The sequence below is a fragment of the Augochlora pura genome, chromosome 4 (assembly GCF_028453695.1).
Source record: "Augochlora pura isolate Apur16 chromosome 4, APUR_v2.2.1, whole genome shotgun sequence".
NCBI lineage: Eukaryota > Metazoa > Arthropoda > Insecta > Hymenoptera > Halictidae > Augochlora > Augochlora pura.
In genome coordinates this window covers 25,654,704-25,674,539 of record NC_135775.1, presented here as the reverse complement: position 1 = coordinate 25,674,539, position 19,836 = coordinate 25,654,704, and the positions used below count along the sequence as shown (strand labels likewise).

The window sequence follows — 19,836 nt, the reverse complement described above, 5'->3', positions numbered from 1 at the left end:
GCAGGCGGGTCTGGACAGTGTGTTCTGGCGACGCAACAGGAACGCCGATCGTTTGTTATTTTCTTTATTCGTCGATTCCATATTTATCGATATTCGTATATGTACAAATTCTTCGTTGCGGTCGGTCTCGACCTATCGGTGACGCGGTTATACGATTTTTCGCGGTTCTTGCGAGCGCCGGAACAAGTGTTTTCGTTGTCGGACAGACAGACGCGGCACAATTTTCGCCAAGATTTGTAACGCGTGCTTGTCGAAAATGAGCCGAAGAAGCTTGGATCTTCGCAGCGGATCTCGTTTAACCCTAACAGATTATGCACATCACTGGGATTTAGTCGATGATAGACGTCAGTCGTAAAATAACGTAAAATATTACAATCGCAGTATAAAATTCGCATCGAAACGGATACATGCTTAGTGATATGTTAATTTCGTTAATGAATCGTTCGAATAACTGTGACCATCGTCAATGGTGAAATCTGTGAAGACAAGAGCTATCGAGCTGGTCGCGCGCCGTTCAAGTTCGTCACTGCGATCTAGAAAAATACGGTATCTCGTTGTCTGGCTCGAAAGGGCAGCCTACTGAATCCGGGATCGATCTCGAGCACCGATTACAATCGCTATGTTTAAACTCCTAGTGCGATAAAGTACTGTACAAAAATGATAGAGTACAAGAATAGGTTAAATATCTAACGCATATATATGCAGATATATATACATATGTCGATGCATATTCGTGTATATATATATATGTATACATATGGATTTGTATAAATCTCGCACATGCACGGCTCGATAATCTTTTGCGGGCGGGACGACAGTTCCCCGCCCGAATTCGGCTTACGAATATAAATATAGACAATGCAATCTCTTGTTTCGGTAATCACGTTTAACTCGAATTATAGACTATAGGAGAGAGAGAAAGATTGGCTGGCAAGAATACGCGGCCCCGGAGCCGGGGCTGGGTTATTTACAGAATCCCTTATATTACAAGACGACATCGAGCACGGTTACAAGTGCAATCTTCTTTTGGTGTGGGTGCAGCTGCTTCTAAACGCCATGCCATTCCCGGGAATCGTCGGATCGACTTCGTCCAAGATCGGACTTAGGCGATTGCACAGTTTAGACCGCCTCGTCGACTAATTAGACTAAGATTTTAGAGTATTTCACGCATCTCGAGATGTAAAACTCGGTAAAAATAGCTGGAATCTAGCAGAACCGTCGATGATCTAAAACTTAAAGCTGCGACGTTTCGAGCAGTAATCGTTTAAACGAAAGGAGCGAAGACTGCGGATTTTATGGAATCATTACAAGAAGAAATAAATCGAATACATTTAAACAGTTTGAAAAACACTGTCACATTATTCTGAATTTATTGCAGCGGAGCGAACGAAATTTTTAATGTCCCATAAAAATCCGCAGTCTGTTAACAAGACCGGTCTCAAAACCGTGCAACCGTACGATTCGATTTCCCATGCCGCAGGAATCTGCCGTTGCCATTTCCGACGGACGATTCCCGGGTCGAGAGCGGCCGACGGTAGAATTTCGGTCCTGGAATCCTTGATCTTTGGTCATGTGACGTCAATGTACCGTTTCAACGTTCGTAGAAGGCGAGGAAAGTTTTGCGCACGCGATGACCCGCGGATATTCCCGCCGCTCTCGTGATTCGGCGTTTCGAAGGAATTGATTAGCATGCCATTAAAAAAATATGTGCCCGCTGACGCGGCCGCGGAATATCCGCGACGAGCCTCGGCGACGCCTTCCTCGACCACCGGAGTTACAATAGACGGCACACGGACAATTTTCTGTTCGGTACCTCGGTAATTTAGAGCAGAGTTATTTCTTTTTCCTCGGCGTGGGTGATCCGGCGCCGCGATCACCGCGTCTCTATACAACGGGCTTTTGGCGAACGCCATTAAAATTTACTGACCAGCTTCTTAATATTAACGTCGTAGAAAATTATGATTTCCCGCGGGCTCCTGATGAGCCACCGAATAAACGCAGTCGGTTGTGTCCCCCGTGTCCCCTTTACAATTCATTCGCCGTGGAACGACGAGAGCAGCGATCGTGTAAGTAGTAGCACCTTTATGCGTGGGAATAATCGATGCGGTAAAAAAAAACAATGTCTACGGTTTGTCGGTTGATAAAAAAAAATCGATCGGATCACGAAGAATAAGAAGATCGCACAAAAACACGTCTACTTACACTAACACCTCTTTACAATGTAGCCTCTTAATTCAGTTCGACGATGTATCCCCTTGTACGTACCTTCTATCTAAACTCCTGCTCGATATGTACACAAAGTTACACAACATTGTTCCCTAAGCGCGGGCAAGCTTCGAGGAGACTTTCACACGGGTGCGCAACGTGTCCTGTGGAATATAATTAGCGTCATCGACGGGGTTTCCCATTATTGCGATCACGGCTACCCGAGTGCTCCCGTTTCGATGCGGTTAGGGCCACGGTTCCGTCGCCGAAGTCTACGCAAACCTGCCGAATTTCGAAACGAACCCGATGCAATTCTCCAAGCAACTCCCATCGCGCAGGCTGCGTAGACTTTTGCAACTGTTTCTTGGCGAGCGTCGCAAGCGTCCAGTGGACAAAGTTCGGACAGCATTTTCAAATCGTCTGCAGCAATTAATAGCCAATTAGCTGCGACGAGTACCCTAAATTCGTGCCGGTCTCTGTCACGCTAGACTCGAGCGACGTCCACCGAGAGATCTTGTGGAGGAGCAGTCGGGTAGCTAAGCTTGTTAGATGTTAGTTTGTTTTCCACGGAAAATTAGTTGTGGTAGAAACGAGTTAGAGAGATCAGCGAAAGAACCGCGACGCGAGCTGTCTCAAAGCCTGCCGCTGTAAAGTCCGGTGAAACCGAGCGTCGCCCGGCGTTGCAACCCGGTGCAGATTTGTATCGCGGGCGCATCGACGGTACGTCGATGGTACGCCGCTTACCCTATCGGCGGGTCGTCGTCGTCGTCGTCGTCCCTCGTGACTAGGATATCGCCGTGACGGTTCGGACGGAGCAGTCGGAATCGTTGCAGCCATTTGTATCGCCTCGCCCCGAGATACAGCAGAACCCCGACTACTATGAGGAAGGTCGGTATTAACAAACCGGCGGCTACAGAACCACCTAGAAAGAGATTCACAAGAGGAATAGCCTGCGTGTGTGCGTGTGCGTGTGGCGTGACTAGGCGCTCAGCTGTTCGCCTCTCTATCCTATCAACGCCGGCCGCGAGCATCGCCGTTAACAAACGCAACGCGACCGGACACTTATCGGCCCGAGAAAATGCTCAGGGGAGAACGAATCAATTTATCTATCGTGGAAAATTCTCCGAGGCGGCTGAGGCACCGTGCCTGCCTGCGTTCATTGCGCGTTAGACGAGCGTCAAGTGGCCCGGGGGAGATCGTAAGCCCGCACTGGGTGATTGTCTCCAGCGAAAACGAGAGCAACGAAACCGTATCAATGATGGATAGCGTCGCTCGATCGTTAGTCGGATTTTATGCGTTCGTGGGAAAAATTAATCGATCAGATATATACGCGAGTCGAGTCGTAAATCATTTACGATGCAGCTGGGTTCCTACGTCTTTCAATTCATAAATATCCGCAATTGCAATCTTGTCTAACTTTATAGGACTTTCTGTTAGGATTCTGAGACGGGCTTGATGGGGTCTCTAGGATGACCTTGCAATTTTACTTGGTTCCCATTACTAGGACCGTGGACTCGGAGGATACAGTCGGACGAGGATAAGAATGACTGGAGGAACTTGGAAGTCCAGTTTCCTGGCGATCTCCGAGGGGGGAACGTTCCGAGATAGCATCTCTGCCGCGGGATATCCAAGGATCTTCTGTCGACTCTATTTACCTGCCGCAGGCTCCGGTTGAGCGGAGTTCGCGTCAGCGGCCGAGAGCGTTTTGTCCTGAAGACACCGGCCATCTCGTTGCACGTACTTCCTCAGGCACTCGCAGAACCCGGTCTCCTCCGGCGACTTCTGCACGCATCTCTCGTAGGTGCCGCATTGCTCTTTCAACAGGTTCGGCCGACACTGTCGAGCCGCGCCACCATCTGAAAGCGTGTTGTCGTTGCAAAATCGCGAGCATCGTAACATTCGATCGGCCTTAAAAAGTATCGGGATTGAGTCACAAGCATAGAAATCGATGGTTAGACAACGTGTAACAATATTTAAACAATTTTTTCATTCAGCGTCCTTCTAAATTATGTTGACGGATACGGACGGCTCTCTAGCGTTTTGAAATGCTACAGACGAACTCTGGTTGCGTTATTCCAATTGCAAACAGTCTTTACGATTATAGGAAGCTGGAAGACTAAAATTAACCCTAACATCTAATCCGTGCAAGAGGATCGGCAACTGCTTGTGAGTCATCCCGACGGCTCCACTCTCTGCCAGTGAATTCTGCACGGATTCTAGTCGATTCCGGCTAGAGGTTAATTAGGTGCTAAGGCAGCACAAGTTCGGTTATGGCCGCCGCCGTCGCGTTCCTCGCGTTCACAGTTACGGGTGTTCGCAGCGTGTCGCTTGTAAATTATGCGAGCCCCGAGCATGCCCGTGCGAAGCACACAGAACTTATTTATGTTGCAACCTAAAAGATACGGGTGCGTGGGTAACGGTGAGGACGGTCGGACACAGCCGGACAGCTCTCGAGACGCGCGATAACGCCGTTCGTAAGCGTGCCGGGAGCCGGGAGCGATTGCCGCGTATACAAAGGAAACAAAGAGGCCGTTCAATCTTCCCATTCTCCGCTCCGTCGATCGTTATCGTTATCGATCGATACGGGGCCGCTCGTCCCCTCCCCCCCGACGCGCAATTGCTCCCGCGATTTCGAATTCCTCGCGATCTCCTGCCCGTTATCGGGCTCGCCGACGGCCGACGAGGTTTTTTTCGGCCGCAGAGACGGCCGGACAAAGGCGTCTCGGGCGCAGACCGGTGTTTTCGCGAGCGTATCAAGCCCGCTCGCGCCGAGATTGGCTGAATCAGTTAATTGAGACGAATTAATTTTATCAGACAGAATACAGGGGTTAACTACGCAGATTCAGCCAAGCAAATTAGGGGAGCATTAATCCGATAAACAACCGGCGCGATCGCCGCGACACAGTCTTCTTTCTCTATCTTTCTCTCTCTCTCTCGCTGTTCGTCGAAAGAATTTCGCGACGATACGACCCTCCGGCTGGCCGCCGCCCGTCGATCGCATTGTTCGAGGCTCGAGACGCGTCGAAACAAAGTTCAACGAGATCGTTATCTCGTTCGCGATGCCATTGATCCGATAAACCGAAGAAAGTCTCGCTCGGCGCCAATTGCTCGCGGAATCGTACGATTCGCGCGAAACTTCTCTCCTCGTTCCAACGACGAAACGAACCGCGCGGCGCGATGACGCGGACACGAGAGCGTGACGAGGGAGCTAAACCGCGCGAACAATTAACTCGAGTTCAAAATTCTAATAACGTCGCTTGCGCAACAGCGATCAATTCGCGGCGGTCGGCGACGCGGGCCGATGAACTTCCGCGCGATAACGTTCGGGATTTCGCAGATCGATCTCGCACAATGGATCTTTTGATTCGCTCGGTCCCGCGAGACTCCGTCCGTCCGTTCCTCTGCCGGCGACCGCTCCCGCTCGCTAACGAGACCGGATCCCGGCCGAAAGAAATTATGTAACGACGTCGTCCGCGGGTAGAAACGTTCGGTCGCGGCTCGGCCGCCGAAATTACGCAACCGAGAGAAATGGGATACAATGTTCGCGCACGCGTGACTGTTCCGGCGCGTAGAGTTACGGGAACGATAGACGGAATCGTGGGAATTATTTTTATTTTAATTCGCGGATCAGCGATGACCGAGCTCCGCGGGTATTCGCGATAATGTTGTTTCGCGACTTATCGCGACTTTGTCATGCCGACTAGCGTTTACGTGACACGGTTATCGCCGAGACACGAATAAAACGAGTACGTGTTGCTTCGCTATCGCGTTGAGTCATCTCGTTAATTGCGAGCAAAACTGTTCGGTATCCTGGCCGATCCGGCGAGCAAACAGCAGCGAGCCCGCTGCGCGCTTTCTCGTCGGGCAACGCCGAATCGTAATCTCTTTTTTCGCCGATTGCGAAAAGAATGCAATTGCCTAATATTTTTTCGCGAGAGAGAGAGAGAGAGAGAGAAATAGAGAGCGACGTTTTTCGCTTCTCACGCCTCGTCGATGAAAGATCGTCCCGAGAACTATTCCCCCCCCGCGCGCGCGTAATCGTAATTCACCGTGCAACACGCGATTCGCAATTTATTGTAATTTGTTCGACCGGTTTTGTACGTTCCACCTTCTCTCTTTTTCCTCGTCGTTCATTAGCCATTATTGAACAAGATTTATGGATTGGATATCAAGCATCTCCGTGGATTTCCTTGGGCTTTTTACACGGCCGACCGCCGCCCGATCGATCGGGCTTTGTCGTTTGATCGACGACCGATCTCTCCCGTGCGTCGTCCCATCCAACGCTGTAAAAAAATCGTATTATCATTTACCGATGTCGTCGACGGAATCCCGGTGCACGGCGAGATCATATCGCGACCGCGGAAACAGTAGCTGCCCGCGTCCGTCTGCGCGTCTCTTTCGCTTTGATTTTTTTCTTTTTCCACGTTAATTGGCCGATGAGTATCTTTTTCCACAAATAGCGGAGTTCGCTGAAAACGATCGCTCGACGCAGGAAACCGCAAGAGCGAGAGATAAGTACCAAATATTTTGAGAGATAAGTTATCGCCGACGTTTCGAAACTCTCGCGAAAAACGCCGGTCGCCTTCGTTTACCCTCTTCTGTTCGGCGCCTCTCTCTCTCTCTCTCTCTCTCTCTCTCTCTCTCTCTCTCTCTCTCTCTATCTATCTCTCTTTCTCTACTCTCCCGTTTTTCTTTTCCGCGATTGAAAGAAACCGTTGCATCGCGATCTCGCTCGGTTTCCCGTTTCGATCGACGATCGTTCCCTTGCCGTCGAGATGCATCTCCTCGCATCGCGGCCGTCCCCGCGGTGTCCCGCCGACCCGATTATCAGCTGTTTCCTTTGCGAACGATTCCATCCACACACTCGTGGGATCCGCTTTCACAGATTGAACGATTAATTCTACTTCTGGCGTCGGCCATTGATAATTCCGGTGCCGGCGACGGCTTCTTTCAACCGTCCGTGTGCCCAACCGCGTCGTCTCGGTGATTCAAACTCACCGGGTTTTCCATCGAATAATCGCCGCACGGATTCTCAGCGAGCGCAACGTCCTTCTCTCGGTGCAACTCTTGTGCACCGGAGTCTAACGAGATCCGATCTGACCGCTGGACCGACGATCATCATACGTTCGCGACGAACACGATCGGTGAGAACTTCGTCCGATGGAGATCGCTCGGATAGAATGCGCATGGGAGAACATTTTTATCCGATCTCATCTGGAGCAATTAGGCGTCGTGCCGTGTTAAAACATGAGAATCGCGTGACGTTGTACGACGGTGTTTCAATTTAGTTTTCTGGGCTAGCGTTACATGCGTACTTTTTATACATTTTCCAAGAGGGTTCTTCTTCTTACTGCTCGCAAATGAATAATAAATAGTAGCAATGATAACGAGAATTTACCGATTGCATTTTCAGTGTGTCACTCGTATCGTGCTACATTATGCACGACCTTGTTACCATAGTCTTAGCCGAGTCATCGCGCCATATTTTACTGCACCGGATACTCCGAAAATGTACATTCGCAGAAGCGTCCCCGATTCATCGATCGCATCCGCAATGATCGGAATCGACGTGCGAATCTCGGCGCATTCCGTGCAACCCTGTTGCTCAAGCATCGTGCGCAGGGTGCTGCTCCTTCGAGATGCGCTCGATGTAAACACGAACCGGTTGCATCCAGTTCGGTGTTCGGTAATCTAGCGCGTCTAGCAATAAACAGGAGTCCTGGGATCCGCGAAATCGAGGCGATCCGCGACACGAAGCGGCGATCTTAAATCCTCCGGCGATGATCGAATGGGAATCGAACGAACGGCGTTCGCGTGAAATCGAAGGAACGCGTGTAGGAGGAACGTGGGGTATACGTGAAACGCCTCGCATCGGCGACGTAGTACCGAGAAACGGTGGACCGGAGGGGACTTAATTTCTGGACCAAAAGAAGACCGAGAAGAGAGGAGACACGCGACGAGTTCGAGAGCGGGAGCGACCGGGTGAGAAAGAGAAAGGCGGAATGAGCGAAAGAGGGACGGAGCGATGGGTGAAAGAGGGAGGAAGGGAGACGGGAGGAAAGAAAAGGAGCGAGAGCCACGAGTCGAGGAGTGTGGCGAGGGGGAAGGGGCGGCGAAAAAGCGGAAGAAGACTATTGTGGCCTTAGCAGGGGTGACCCCAAATGGTTCGAACGAGCAATTTCGGAGCTCGGGCTGGTGCGGAGAATTTACTGGCGAGAGAGTGAGAGAGAGAGAGAAAGAGAGAGTGAGTGAGGAACAGACGAACCCGAATCGTCGGGCGCTTACCTGCTGAAGTGAATGGCGCTAGAAAAAGAACCGTCACGATGAGGTAGCAGAACACACCGGCTCGAACGTCTCGCATTTTCCCGACTGACTTTCCGTCTTCCTTCGTTTCCTTCCTTCGTTCACGTGCTGGGTATCGGTCAAGGTACAGTTCACGATCACATAATAAACTGTTTTCTCGGCGCCGATCCGTTCGCGGCGAGGGAGCTGCTCTGTTTGCCACTTACTCGGCTCGGCTCGGCGTTCGCGCCGCCTAGCCTCTCCTCGGGGGCCCGACGGAGAAAAAGAAGAAGCACGTATGCTCGGCCGCGGTTTGATCCTATGCGAACGGGGGAAGAACCTGGACAACAATGTGCGCGTCTCTCCCGGCGGCAACGCGTGCTCGTCCCGTGAAGCTTGGCGGGCGAATCGCGGGGCTGGATGATCAACAGGCGACCGTGAACCGGCTCATCGCCGATCGGCCCGGCCGTCACCACTTTTGACAGATAAATGCTAGGCCGCGCCGTCGAACGCGTTCAATCATCTGTTATTAAACGACCATTTGCTATTATCGAAACCAATTGGCCAGGTCGACCGCTCGAAACAACGCCACCGACGACCATCGATCCATCGAGATATCTCGAGAACGCGCGGCGCTTGCGCGCCCCCAATGCCGCCAACATTCGATCCTCTATCCGGCGAAAAACTTGCTTTTCCGAATTTGGTAACAAAATTATAACATAAAATATTTATTTCACTCGCGAAAATAACTTTAGAGACCTTAGTTCGAATCTTCCGTATCTTTGGCGAACAAATTTATGGTACAAATATCTAGTACTTCTCGACGATGCGATTCGTTTGCTTGGTTTGGCCAGAGAAATAATTCTACCTCGAAATGAATAAAACACCAAACTTTATAGATACCTTTTCGAAAGCTAATAGATAATGATTGAGAAACCGTACCGACTCGAAAACATATGCACGTAAATTCATAGCAATGCAGCGACGTGAAAGTCACAAATTGTTCAGGACAATGCGACAACGTCTTTCGAAGCTGAAGAATATCGAAGAAGCTATTGCGTTCAGAAAAGAACGATTAGTTTAAGGATGTTTAGAGTGAGAAGGGGAACTTGGCAACGGACTCGGAAGGGTCCTTTTATCGGAGGGCCATTCCACCCCGCAGTTTTGCCCGGGTTTTCGGCAGGGTGTCCCCGGGGTCGTCGGTGGTTTTATTTTTGGAGCAAGTCTCCGTGCCGGTAGTTGGTCTGCTACCTGGCAGATCACGCTAGCAGCTGTCTGGCGGAAATCGATTGCTATACAGGGTATTTTTAAAAAGCGGGATCCCCACTCGGTCGCGTAAGTTTTCCCGAAAAGTGCTTCGGGGACTCGTTTCGACTTCCTCCGCGACTTCCTGCTCGGCGCCGGGTTTTCCGTGTGAAAACGGGACGGCGCGGGATCGTCGGTGTCCGGTTACAGGTCCTTGGCAAGTAAACGAACGCGGCACGTGTCATGGCGAATAGCGGTGCGATAAACGAAAGTCGCGAGGCCTGAGCGGTTCGCAGCGTATAATCGGTGTGCCGCTGATCAATTAGAATCGCCGCGATGATGGAGGAGACGGTGCTGAGCCTCAAGTGGCAGAGCTTCTCGTCCCATTTGGCGGTTTCCCTGGACACATGCTACGAGAAGCAACAGTTTGTAGACCTTTCGCTCGTGTGCAAAGACGGGACGATCATAAAGTGTCACAAGATGGTGTTGGCCAACGCGAGCACGTTCTTCCGGCGATTGCTGGTCGCCAACGACCATCCGCACCCGATGATCATTTTGCACGACATCGAGGCCGACGACCTGAAGACGATCGTCAACTTCATGTACTGCGGTGAGATACAAGTGGTTCAGAGTGAGGTTAGACGATTGTTGAAGCTCGCCGAAATCCTGGAGGTCACCGGCCTCAAGCAGATACAGACCAAGGTGCTCGGCGGCGAGACCTACAACAACTCGTCCCACGAGCCGACCAGGAAGACCGCCACGGTGACGAGATCGAAGAACGAGGAGACCAAAGGACTGCTTGTCAAAACTGTACCAGAACCGGAGCCTGGCCCCTCTAGGTCTCAAATTAAGAATTGCCCTACCACCAGGTCTATTTCCGCCTTACAGAAATCTGCGATCAAAGCCCAGGAAGTTGGCAAGAAGAGCGAAGAGACTATGAATTTATTGAGTCAACGGTTGGAGACCGGTAAGTCTGGAATCAGTATTTTGGAAGCTCACGATATGCCTAGCACCAGCAGGGGCATCCCCAATCAACCCCCTCAGAAGAGAAAGGAGCCCTCTGGTCCTGTTATTAGCTGGCCTAGGATACTGTCAGAGATCTCCAAGGATTACCCTCTGCTGAAAAAGCATTGCATCATGGATGAGGTTGAGATCACTGCTGGGAAACCTCCTCCGGTTCAACTAGACCCTGTCAGGCACGAACCTCTGGACAGGAGGAAACAGGGGATAGGTACAGAGGCTATTCAAACGATGAACTGCGCGGTATACATAAAAGATGAGTTAGATATATGTCACGAGCTGGAGGAAGACGAAGACATGGACCCTCTGGAGGTAGAAGAGTTGGAGAATGAAAGAACTGACGATATACCAGGTCACTCTAGAAGGTTCTCTTACACGAACATCGATCAGATCTATAACACTGGCTCCCTCCCAGAATTCCCACCTAGAAAGGGGTCGAACGGTTAACATAGAAAGTAATATGCGACCAAAAAAAATTAACAAGAACCACGCGTTGGAGGACAATGCTTATACAGAATAAGAATTGCTTTCTTGGTTGCAAATCTGTTCTGCAAGGATATAAACGTGTACATGTTAAGCGTAATCTACCACCTTGTTCGTTACTTTGTTACACAGTCCTGTTTCATTTCTAATAAACCAGTTCAACCTGAATACATTATATATCAGTTTATCCCGACTAACAAACAATTCACCGTCGTGCTAGTAGTATTGTACAGATCTCTTTCTACCACTACACACAATTGTAAACACTATACCACACGTCTCTATGGAAACCTGTACCGATTCCGCTTTTCGTACGTGAATCGACGCACCGCTAATATTTTACGTCGATGCTACGAGACACGCACAAGCTCACGCGATGGAGGACAAATTAATAGAGGAACAGAAATTATTGGACGATTCGTCGTCGGTTGATAAACGAGTAACGGAGGAGGAGTTCCAGAATTTTATGCATCGCGTTACCGAAGTCGGTGAGTATAGTAATCTCTTTCCAGCACTTGAACACGGTTCTTTATAGTTTTTGTAATGTTTAAGAGAAAATCGTGAAGAAGCTGGCATCGGACGATCCCGAGGAACAAAAATACGGCCAGATCCTGGCGGACGAAATTTTGGAACGAAAATACGAGACTGTTATTTCCGAAGACTGCGAGCTCAGAGTCAAATCGAACCGCACAGTGATCAATAAGTATGCGAAAGATGAAGCCAAGAACAGAGAACAAATGTCGCAAGGTATTTAATTAATTTTCTAATTTCTCAGGCTTCAATTACTGTAAAAATCAGCTATAAAATGTCGTGTTGCTTGGAAATTTATAATTTAATCGTTGGTTCGATTTTACACAGAAGCGTTTATGAGGAGCGTGGAGAAAGACGCGAAGGAAAGATCAGAGAACCGAAAGATAAGGAACGAGAGGGCGGAGACGTTCAAGAGGATCGGAAACGGGGCGTTTAAAGTAGGAAATTACGAGAAGGCTGTGACTTATTACTCGAAAGCGATAGAACAGCGAAAGGATTCGTCCGTATTGTGGAACAACAGAGCTCTAGCTTACATGAACTTAGGATTGTACAAGAAAGCTTTGTCGGACTGCGAGTGGGCCTTAAAAGTTCACGACGCCAATATAAAAGCTCTGTTGAACATCGCGAAGTGCTACAAGCATCTCGAAGACGAGGTCAGCTACAGAGAATATATACGATTAGCCAGAGAGAGAAATCCACGCTTCAACAAATTTATTGACGGTATTATTCCACGTTCATTAACACTCGAAACATTTCTATCGTAATCGGATTGTACACGGTGGCTCGTTGTTGCAGAGTTCGAGGAGAACATGGACACTGGCATCGATCAGCAGGACTGATCCGACGTGCGAACGGCTTTGGACGTGTTTCATGCGATCGAACAGAAATATTTCCCAAGTACTCTGTATATTCGATTTTGTAACGATCTGAAATGCATTTAACCGATATCAAGACGAGCTCAGTTTTGTCGCGTAACCCTCCTTGATCTCCGACAGAGATCTAGGCTCGTGAAGGAAAACCGTGCACTCGATGCCCTGGAAATAATTGCAGCTCCGGTTAATCTGTCTTTTTCGAACTCAAAATATGTATATCGATCTGTACCTGCATGCGTGCTGCTCTGACGAAACCTTCGTTCGCAGACACGGTGATACTTTTCATGTTCTCGCCAGTGGCGAAAACCAATCGAGACCTGTCCTTAATTTTCCCACCCAAGCTCAGTCTTTCCATGATCCTGCCCGAAGGTAGATCGACTACGATCCGAACCCTGCTCAACAATTCCTTCGCCCTGGCAGACTCTTTCGGACCGCCGATCACGTCTATGATGTTCATGAAATTTTCGTAGGCAGTCTGACAGACGATCAGCTCTTTGCCTCTGAATAATTCCTCTAGAATCGGTTTTATCGGGAGCTTCCGTTCCATCTCGGCTTGCTGGGTGAGCAAAGGCTCCCGGTAAACGAAATGATCGTACCCGTTCGTCATGTTCGTTACGTAAGCCAATAACGTCGATACGTCCAGATTAAGTATATTTATTTCTTTGGCGAGAGAGGAGGTATTTAAAGTCGCCAGATCTGAGTCATCCTTACATTCGCCTAAAGGCTCCCCCAGAGGATCCTGCATGATCTCAGTGGAAAATTTGTCATCTGTTTCTGTATTGTAATAAATGAGAGGATGAGTATTTCACCTTGGTGTATAATTTTTTATTAGAACAGAATTACCTTGTACGCTTGTGCTTTTATCATCACAGTTTATTCGATTCCCTTCTACAACAACCCCCACACGCTCCAAATGAGCAGCTAAAGGTACTTCTATGCCGTAAGCAAAATGAAACACCACGTCTGGTGGCCTGTACAAATGTGGATAACACTTGGCGCATTGCAAGTAGCAGTTTGCTTGATCCAACACAGATTTCTGCCCATATTCCCCGTTGCCCATAGAGATAAGAGTAAGAGCTTTGGCATTCCTGGCAATTACTTTAACCCAGGATGCACCTCCGTTGCAGACTATGTCAACCTCTAGCCTGGATTTCTGGTATTTGAACGGCTTCATCACATTTGTGGGCTCGCTTGCACAGAACAACCGTGCCCCGATAGCATTCAGATGTATCAGATTGGTGCTCTGTAGGTGTTCCTTCTTTACATTCCCTGTAGACTGTACCTTCAAGAGAACAGGACACAGTTATCATTCTGTTGCCATTAATACAGACACGTGTGAAACGTTAACCCATATGGTGTCCAGTCACAATGTTTTGACCACACATGAGAGCTTGCCACGCTTTTCACAGAGAGACACCGTGACGAGGAGAAATTTCGTCGTAGCGAAAAAACGAACGTACCTTTTCCAAAAAACGAATCTCCTGCTGAAACTTTCGAATAAGCTTCTCGACCCCATCGATCTTGCCAACGAGTTTCAGACGATCTATGGTGGCTCTGCCGCTGTAGATTTTTTCCTCGAGGCATTTCAACAGCTCGGCCCTGTCCTCCATCGTTCACGCGCGAACGACACCCGGGCGATTCGCCATGGGAGATCCCGTTTTCCCTCGACTATCCGAATAATTTCGGATAGACCACGGCCGACGAGCGTAGTGTCAGCCGCCATCTTGCATCTCGGTTCAATATCGCGTAATGTCGTCGGGTCGCTTGTCAAACTCGCCTATTAACCTCTCCGACTTTTCTATTTCGTCGTATTATTGACAGTCACGGGCGACGCGTGAATGGTAACGGCACCGGGCCCCAGCGAGACGTGCGAGCCGCGAAACGACACCCGCGAAAACTGTTCGCGCGTGCGAGAGAGCCGAAAACGAGGACCGTTATCGTGTCGTAATTATCACGCACTGTCAACATACCTCTGACAATAACAGAGAACGCCGCTGGACACAAGCCGGAAAATGTCCAGCGCGAAAATCATCGAGAATCCAGAAATACCCGGTGAGTCTGGCCCCCTTCCCCACACCCTTTCGATCCCGTTCATTGATTCACGTTGTTAGGACGGAGTCCCCGGCCCCTCGATTATCTCTCCTACCGCGAAACGAAATATCTTTGTCCTTCCCGTTGCATCGAACAAACGACGGACAATACGTCGAGGAGTCCTCGCGTTATTTAATCCCGTTCGAAGAGGTTCGGATCCGAGCGGTTCGCGAGGAGAACGAAGTACCTCCCACGTAGTCGCGATGGGTCTCCCATCGGCCGGATGCGACTTGTGGCATGTCTACGTGAACCAATTATCGAAACAATTACTTACTGACAGAACCGACTATTCGTGACCATAGTCGGCTCCGCTCGGGACGCCCTGGAGACGTCTTCCCGGCCAGCCCGTGCATTCGCCGTCGAATACTCGTCGAATCCACGGCCGCCGAAATCAGCTGACTTCTTAAAATATCGAAGTGCATCGGTCACGTGCATGCCACTGCAAAGACAGCGTGCCGTTCCCCGCCCGCCTTTCCCGCGTCCCGATTAAACCCGCCGGCAATCCGTGTCCCCCTTCGTCGGTTAATTAATCGCTCGATTAGATAAACGAATCGACCAATTTGACGTCGAATCCGATCGAAGCGAAACGAAAGTGATTGTTAAATTTAAATATTCGTGCGTAACGGAAGTGTCCGGAAATTTGAATTCGGATAACGCGAATTTCGAACGCGCGAAACCTTCGCATCGATTGATTAAGTTTGTTCGTCGCGCATCGATACCGTTATCGGCGAAGTTAATCCGTGCTCGTTAAAAAACCACCGAGTATCGCATCGATTACGATTATGGGAACCTTTCGTGTAGATTGGAAATCCGCTGCGCGCATATAATCGGCGAATCATCGGTTTCACCGGTTAGCAGAGATCTTCCGCTCCGTGTGCGCTGTAAATGCTCGAACGTCTGCGGTATAATTAGCCCAATCGATTTCGCCGGATTCGCGTAATGTTAATTTCTCTTCGAATCCGCTCGATAAGTTTCTCTGTTTATCTCGATCGCGGGGCCGCTGCCGCCGAAGTGCACGGTGCAGTCGACGGCACGGCGCATAGTCGATAAGTAGCGATGGGATCGTACCGCGGGCGATATCGGAAACCCCGTTGCCTCAAAATCACGCGAAGATAGTAACAGTCGTAGATCGAGGGCTCGATTATCAACGGACTCGACCGCTGTTATTAAAAATTCTAGATATCGTATCGCGATTTCTATTTCCGGTTTCGCAATCGTTCGAATCCTAAATTGCAACTTGGTGCTCGCAATAAGAAAGCACAAGTCAGCCGGCTTGAGTGGTTGGTACGTCTAGCGCACAGAGAATAATTAAGAATTTCCAGCGAGTCACCGCTACCGCGCGGGGCAGCCGGCATGAAAAATAGCGGCAGAACGGTTGGCAAACAGTTTGCAATTTTGTTGCGGACGCGAGCAATAAAAAGGGAGGCGGAACATGATCTCGGCGCTATCGATGAGCCCGCCGCGGCCCGTAGGATGTATCTTCCGTGTTGCCGTTAAAAATGGCGCGCATTACGGAAAGGGTCGCCCCGAAATTAGGGAAATCAGTATTAGCGCGGTGGGCAATTAAATCGGAACCGAAGGGCAAATTGCGTCGATACGCATCTCGTCTTGCCGATATTTACGCCGGCACTTTATCGCCGCCCGTTTCCGATATTTTATCTGGTATGCATTTTCATGCATAGCTCGGGGCGTGCTTAAACTGTCCGTGGTTTTTATCGCCGTCATAAATCGGCCGCGTAACGCATCAGGCTCGCCATTCATCTTTTCCCGGCATCGGGGATGCACGACTCTCTTCTCAAATCTCGGTACCTATTATTATTATTATCATCGCCGTATCATCGCTATTATCATTCATTTCGAACCGCAGACCGACCGGCCAGAGATCGACGCCGAAAATCGGCGAGCGCGCGCGCCTTGTACCGTCGTGAATTCCGGGGATCGCGAACAATGATCTTTACGATCTATCGTTTCGAGACTCGTAACTCTTTCCTAGCCGGAGATAGCAACCGATCGATAGGAAATATCGGCCGGATCGTAAACCATTCAATTTCCAACGTCCCCCCCTGGAAAGGGTGTAGATCGCGGGCGTCGATTTTTTTCCGGGTTTCGTTCTCGTTTTCTCGGGAAAATTGCCTATCCCGGTTCTCAGAATCGCTCTGCTCGGTCCAGGATTAGAATGCTTCCTGCCGCCGCCCCCGCCGCCGCCACCGCCGGTCGCGTCGCCGAAGAGCAACAATGTACAGAGCCCCGGCGAGCAACCGCAGCCGGAAGCGATCAAAACGGAAACAGCGACCAGCACCTGTCCGAGCGAGGCGCCGGCTATCACGGTGCCGGCCTCCGTCGCGCCGTTCCCGAACCTTCCGGTGCCAGCGCCGTACATGATGCACCCCGCGATGCAACCGCAGACACCTGGACAGCCGGCCGCGCCGTGGTGGATCCCCACTGACGCGGACACCACGGACCTGTACGCCCGATGGTACGACACGACCTACAAAGCTGCCGCCGCGGCCGCGGCCGCCGCTGCCGCCGTCGCGGCGGCCGCACCTGCGGTCCAGTTCGGCAAGTCGAAGACCAAACACCACAAACGCAAGAACGAGTTCATCGATCCCGCCCAGGACGCAGGTAATCCGAATATGCAGAATACCGCCGCGCACCGGCCAGCGTGTTCGCTTTCGAAGCTTAAAGATCGCCGTTTCTTTTTCCCGGTCGATCGAGCGCGCTCGAGAATACCCGAGTCGTTGCATTTGGGACCTAAACAGCGCCCACACCGCGCTCGCTGCATCTCGCGTCTCTCGCTCGCCGGCGGTTGTGCATCGAATTATCGTTGAGCAATCGGAATCCAGATAGCTATGGCAGCTGTTAGCTAATTAAAGATTGATTTATGTTTTCGATTTCGCAGAGAAAGTCGCGAGCGCCCAGAGGGAACTGTCAGCGCTAATGAAACCGCTGAATTGCGATCTCTGCAACGCAGTCGTAAGCCTCGATCACTTTATTCGATAAAATTCGCGGGCGTAGACCCTCCGTAGTGTCCGCGGGATGGGCGCCCCGAATCACCGAGCTTCTTATCGTTTCCAGATGAACTCGACGCTGCAGGCGAAGCTGCACTACGACGGCAAGCCGCACCAGAAGAAGGTGTCCATTTTCTTGAACCAGAGCGTGAAGAAGCAGAAGACGGAGGACGGCCAGGTGACGAGCACGACCAACGACTGGCAGAACTATTGCGACGTAAGCGATACCCTTCTTACTCTAAACTAGAATCCGACTGAAACTATTCGTCTGATCTCGTCGCTGTGTCTCGCAGATCTGCAAGGCGTGGTTCACGTCGCAGATGGACGCGGCGCAGCACTACGTCGGCAAAAAGCACATAAGGGCGGCGAGCGGAGGACGTCGTGCGAGGTACAGAGTCTCCGTACCCTATTGGGAGCCGAGAAGATGGCAGATCGTGGACAGATGCATAGAACTTAAGTACTATGTTAAAGCGTTTCGAGGGGGTCAAAGACGGAGGTAGCCCAGGTTGTCTGCCCGCGTTGTCTTTCGCCCCTGTCGACTGCCAACTTTTCAGCTCCCAATAGCGCTTGTCTGCAATTATAGTTAGCAGTGTCGAGCCAGATCGTCACACCAGAGCGTTCACTTCTGCAGGCCGTCGAAGAAGTCGCAAAGTCAAAATCAGTACAATCAAATAGATCCTACCGGACGATACAGTATAGGAACCGGCTTCCAACCCGAAGTCCCACCTCCTGCGGCCACGCAACCAGTCGTGCCGGACGGTACGGCGGCACTACCCACGCCTGGCACGGCCGCCCTGTTCACACCACCGCCATATCCGACGCCTTTGCGTTGCGATTTGTGCGGAGTCTCGGCTAATCGCCAAGACCAGCTAGAGACGCATAAGCGGGGTGCCAGACACCTGCGAATGCTCAGGTTGAACGGGCTACCTGTTCCCGAACCCAGTAAGTAGCACCGCAGCAATTGCGTCATCGGACACGAGACCGTGGGAATTAATCTTGCTACCTTCGCATCTTTTAGCTACCGAGAACGAGACCACCCCCACGACACCTGGGCCCATAGACTACTCTATTTGTCGGACACCGTCGGGTAAGGACGCGCTGCGAACGATTGCCGAGTGCCCGAGGCTCGAATTTGGACCGAAATGGGTTCTAGTTTCGGTCCAGTTTACGATTCGGTTAATCAACGTAGAGTCTAGATCGGATGTGTAGACCATGCGGCTCCCAAAGGTCCGAGATCTAGAGCTAAACGCGCAGCCGCAAATTGATCTCAGTGACTAAGACTCGGGCAACGACTGTCCATGGTCCAAGCTCTGTGATGGAGCCAGATTTTTAGGGGATTACCGAACGGATCGGAAGGCTGATGAACGATCGATCTCTTTTTCAGGCCAGTACTACTGCGCGCCGTGCAACCTGTCCCTAAACTCGGAGAGCATGTTCGCCCAGCACGTGGAGAGCAAGAAACACAAAAACCAGTCGAACCCGAAATCGCCGTCGAACGCCGCGGTGGTGTCGAAGAAAGCGAGATTCAAGAAGAAATAAGACCAGGGGAAGGACGAGAAGGTGGAGGGCGAGAAGGCTCGTGTGCTAAATCTCACCATCGCCAGACCATCGTGTTCACCGAGCTATTGTGTCTCATTACCACGGTTACGCGGACGCATTGTCGTCGCGTCGAAGCGACGCGCAACGGTCTATTTGGAGAAACGAAATAAACCTCTTGTTCGATACGAACGCGTATGAATTTGTCCGATGCTCTCGCCTCGAATCCAGCGGGAACGAGAAGGTGATCGACCTCCGAGACGACGCCCGCAACCGGCGGGGATTATGAATTACTGCGAAGATAGATGCGATCGTCGCGCGACTGATGGGAAAGATAAATCTGTTAGGCCCTTGAGGAGCGTATTTAAATTAAATGTCGATTAACTCTAAATTCGATTTGCAGTAAATCGAACGGTTATTTCGACGGTAGCTCGTTAAACGTCTGCTCGGCGGCTGCGCGACTAATTGGCCACATTTATTCAATTACGAAACCATTAGCTCTCTGGTGCGGTATGAAAAGATGGCGCGGAGAAGGAAAAGGAAGACGGCGGTTCGTCCTGGTT

At 50.6% G+C, this 19,836-nt stretch overlaps 4 protein-coding genes across 4 annotated transcripts; 2 read left to right on the top strand and 2 right to left on the bottom strand.

The window, feature by feature from the left end:
• Positions 1–52: 52 nt before the first annotated feature.
• Positions 53–9,103, bottom strand: LOC144468261 (uncharacterized). Its single transcript, XM_078177587.1, has 4 exons — positions 8,491–9,103; positions 3,861–4,061; positions 2,950–3,127; positions 53–2,369 (listed from the first exon to the last, which is right to left on the bottom strand). Exons 1-4 carry the CDS (start codon positions 8,564–8,566, stop codon positions 2,348–2,350), a joined length of 477 nt encoding a protein of 158 aa, XP_078033713.1. The 5' UTR covers positions 8,567–9,103; the 3' UTR covers positions 53–2,347.
• A 223-nt stretch (positions 9,104–9,326) lies between these two features.
• LOC144468547 (uncharacterized) lies at positions 9,327–12,699 on the top strand. The gene is made up of 5 exons (XM_078178104.1): positions 9,327–11,194; positions 11,568–11,723; positions 11,788–11,982; positions 12,094–12,486; positions 12,562–12,699. Exons 1-5 carry the CDS (start codon positions 10,069–10,071, stop codon positions 12,603–12,605), a joined length of 1,914 nt encoding a protein of 637 aa, XP_078034230.1. The 5' UTR covers positions 9,327–10,068; the 3' UTR covers positions 12,606–12,699.
• On the bottom strand, positions 12,463–14,249 carry LOC144468259 (UPF0415 protein C7orf25 homolog). The gene is made up of 4 exons (XM_078177586.1): positions 14,099–14,249; positions 13,482–13,920; positions 12,868–13,412; positions 12,463–12,800 (listed from the first exon to the last, which is right to left on the bottom strand). The coding sequence occupies exons 1-4, from the start codon at positions 14,246–14,248 to the stop codon at positions 12,714–12,716; spliced, it is 1,221 nt and encodes a 406-aa protein (XP_078033712.1). The 5' UTR covers position 14,249; the 3' UTR covers positions 12,463–12,713.
• A 302-nt stretch (positions 14,250–14,551) lies between these two features.
• LOC144468258 (uncharacterized) lies at positions 14,552–19,478 on the top strand. Its single transcript, XM_078177585.1, has 8 exons — positions 14,552–14,690; positions 16,899–17,351; positions 17,629–17,702; positions 17,805–17,954; positions 18,031–18,125; positions 18,369–18,679; positions 18,756–18,824; positions 19,122–19,478. Exons 1-8 carry the CDS (start codon positions 14,651–14,653, stop codon positions 19,274–19,276), a joined length of 1,347 nt encoding a protein of 448 aa, XP_078033711.1. The 5' UTR covers positions 14,552–14,650; the 3' UTR covers positions 19,277–19,478.
• Positions 19,479–19,836: the final 358 nt, after the last annotated feature.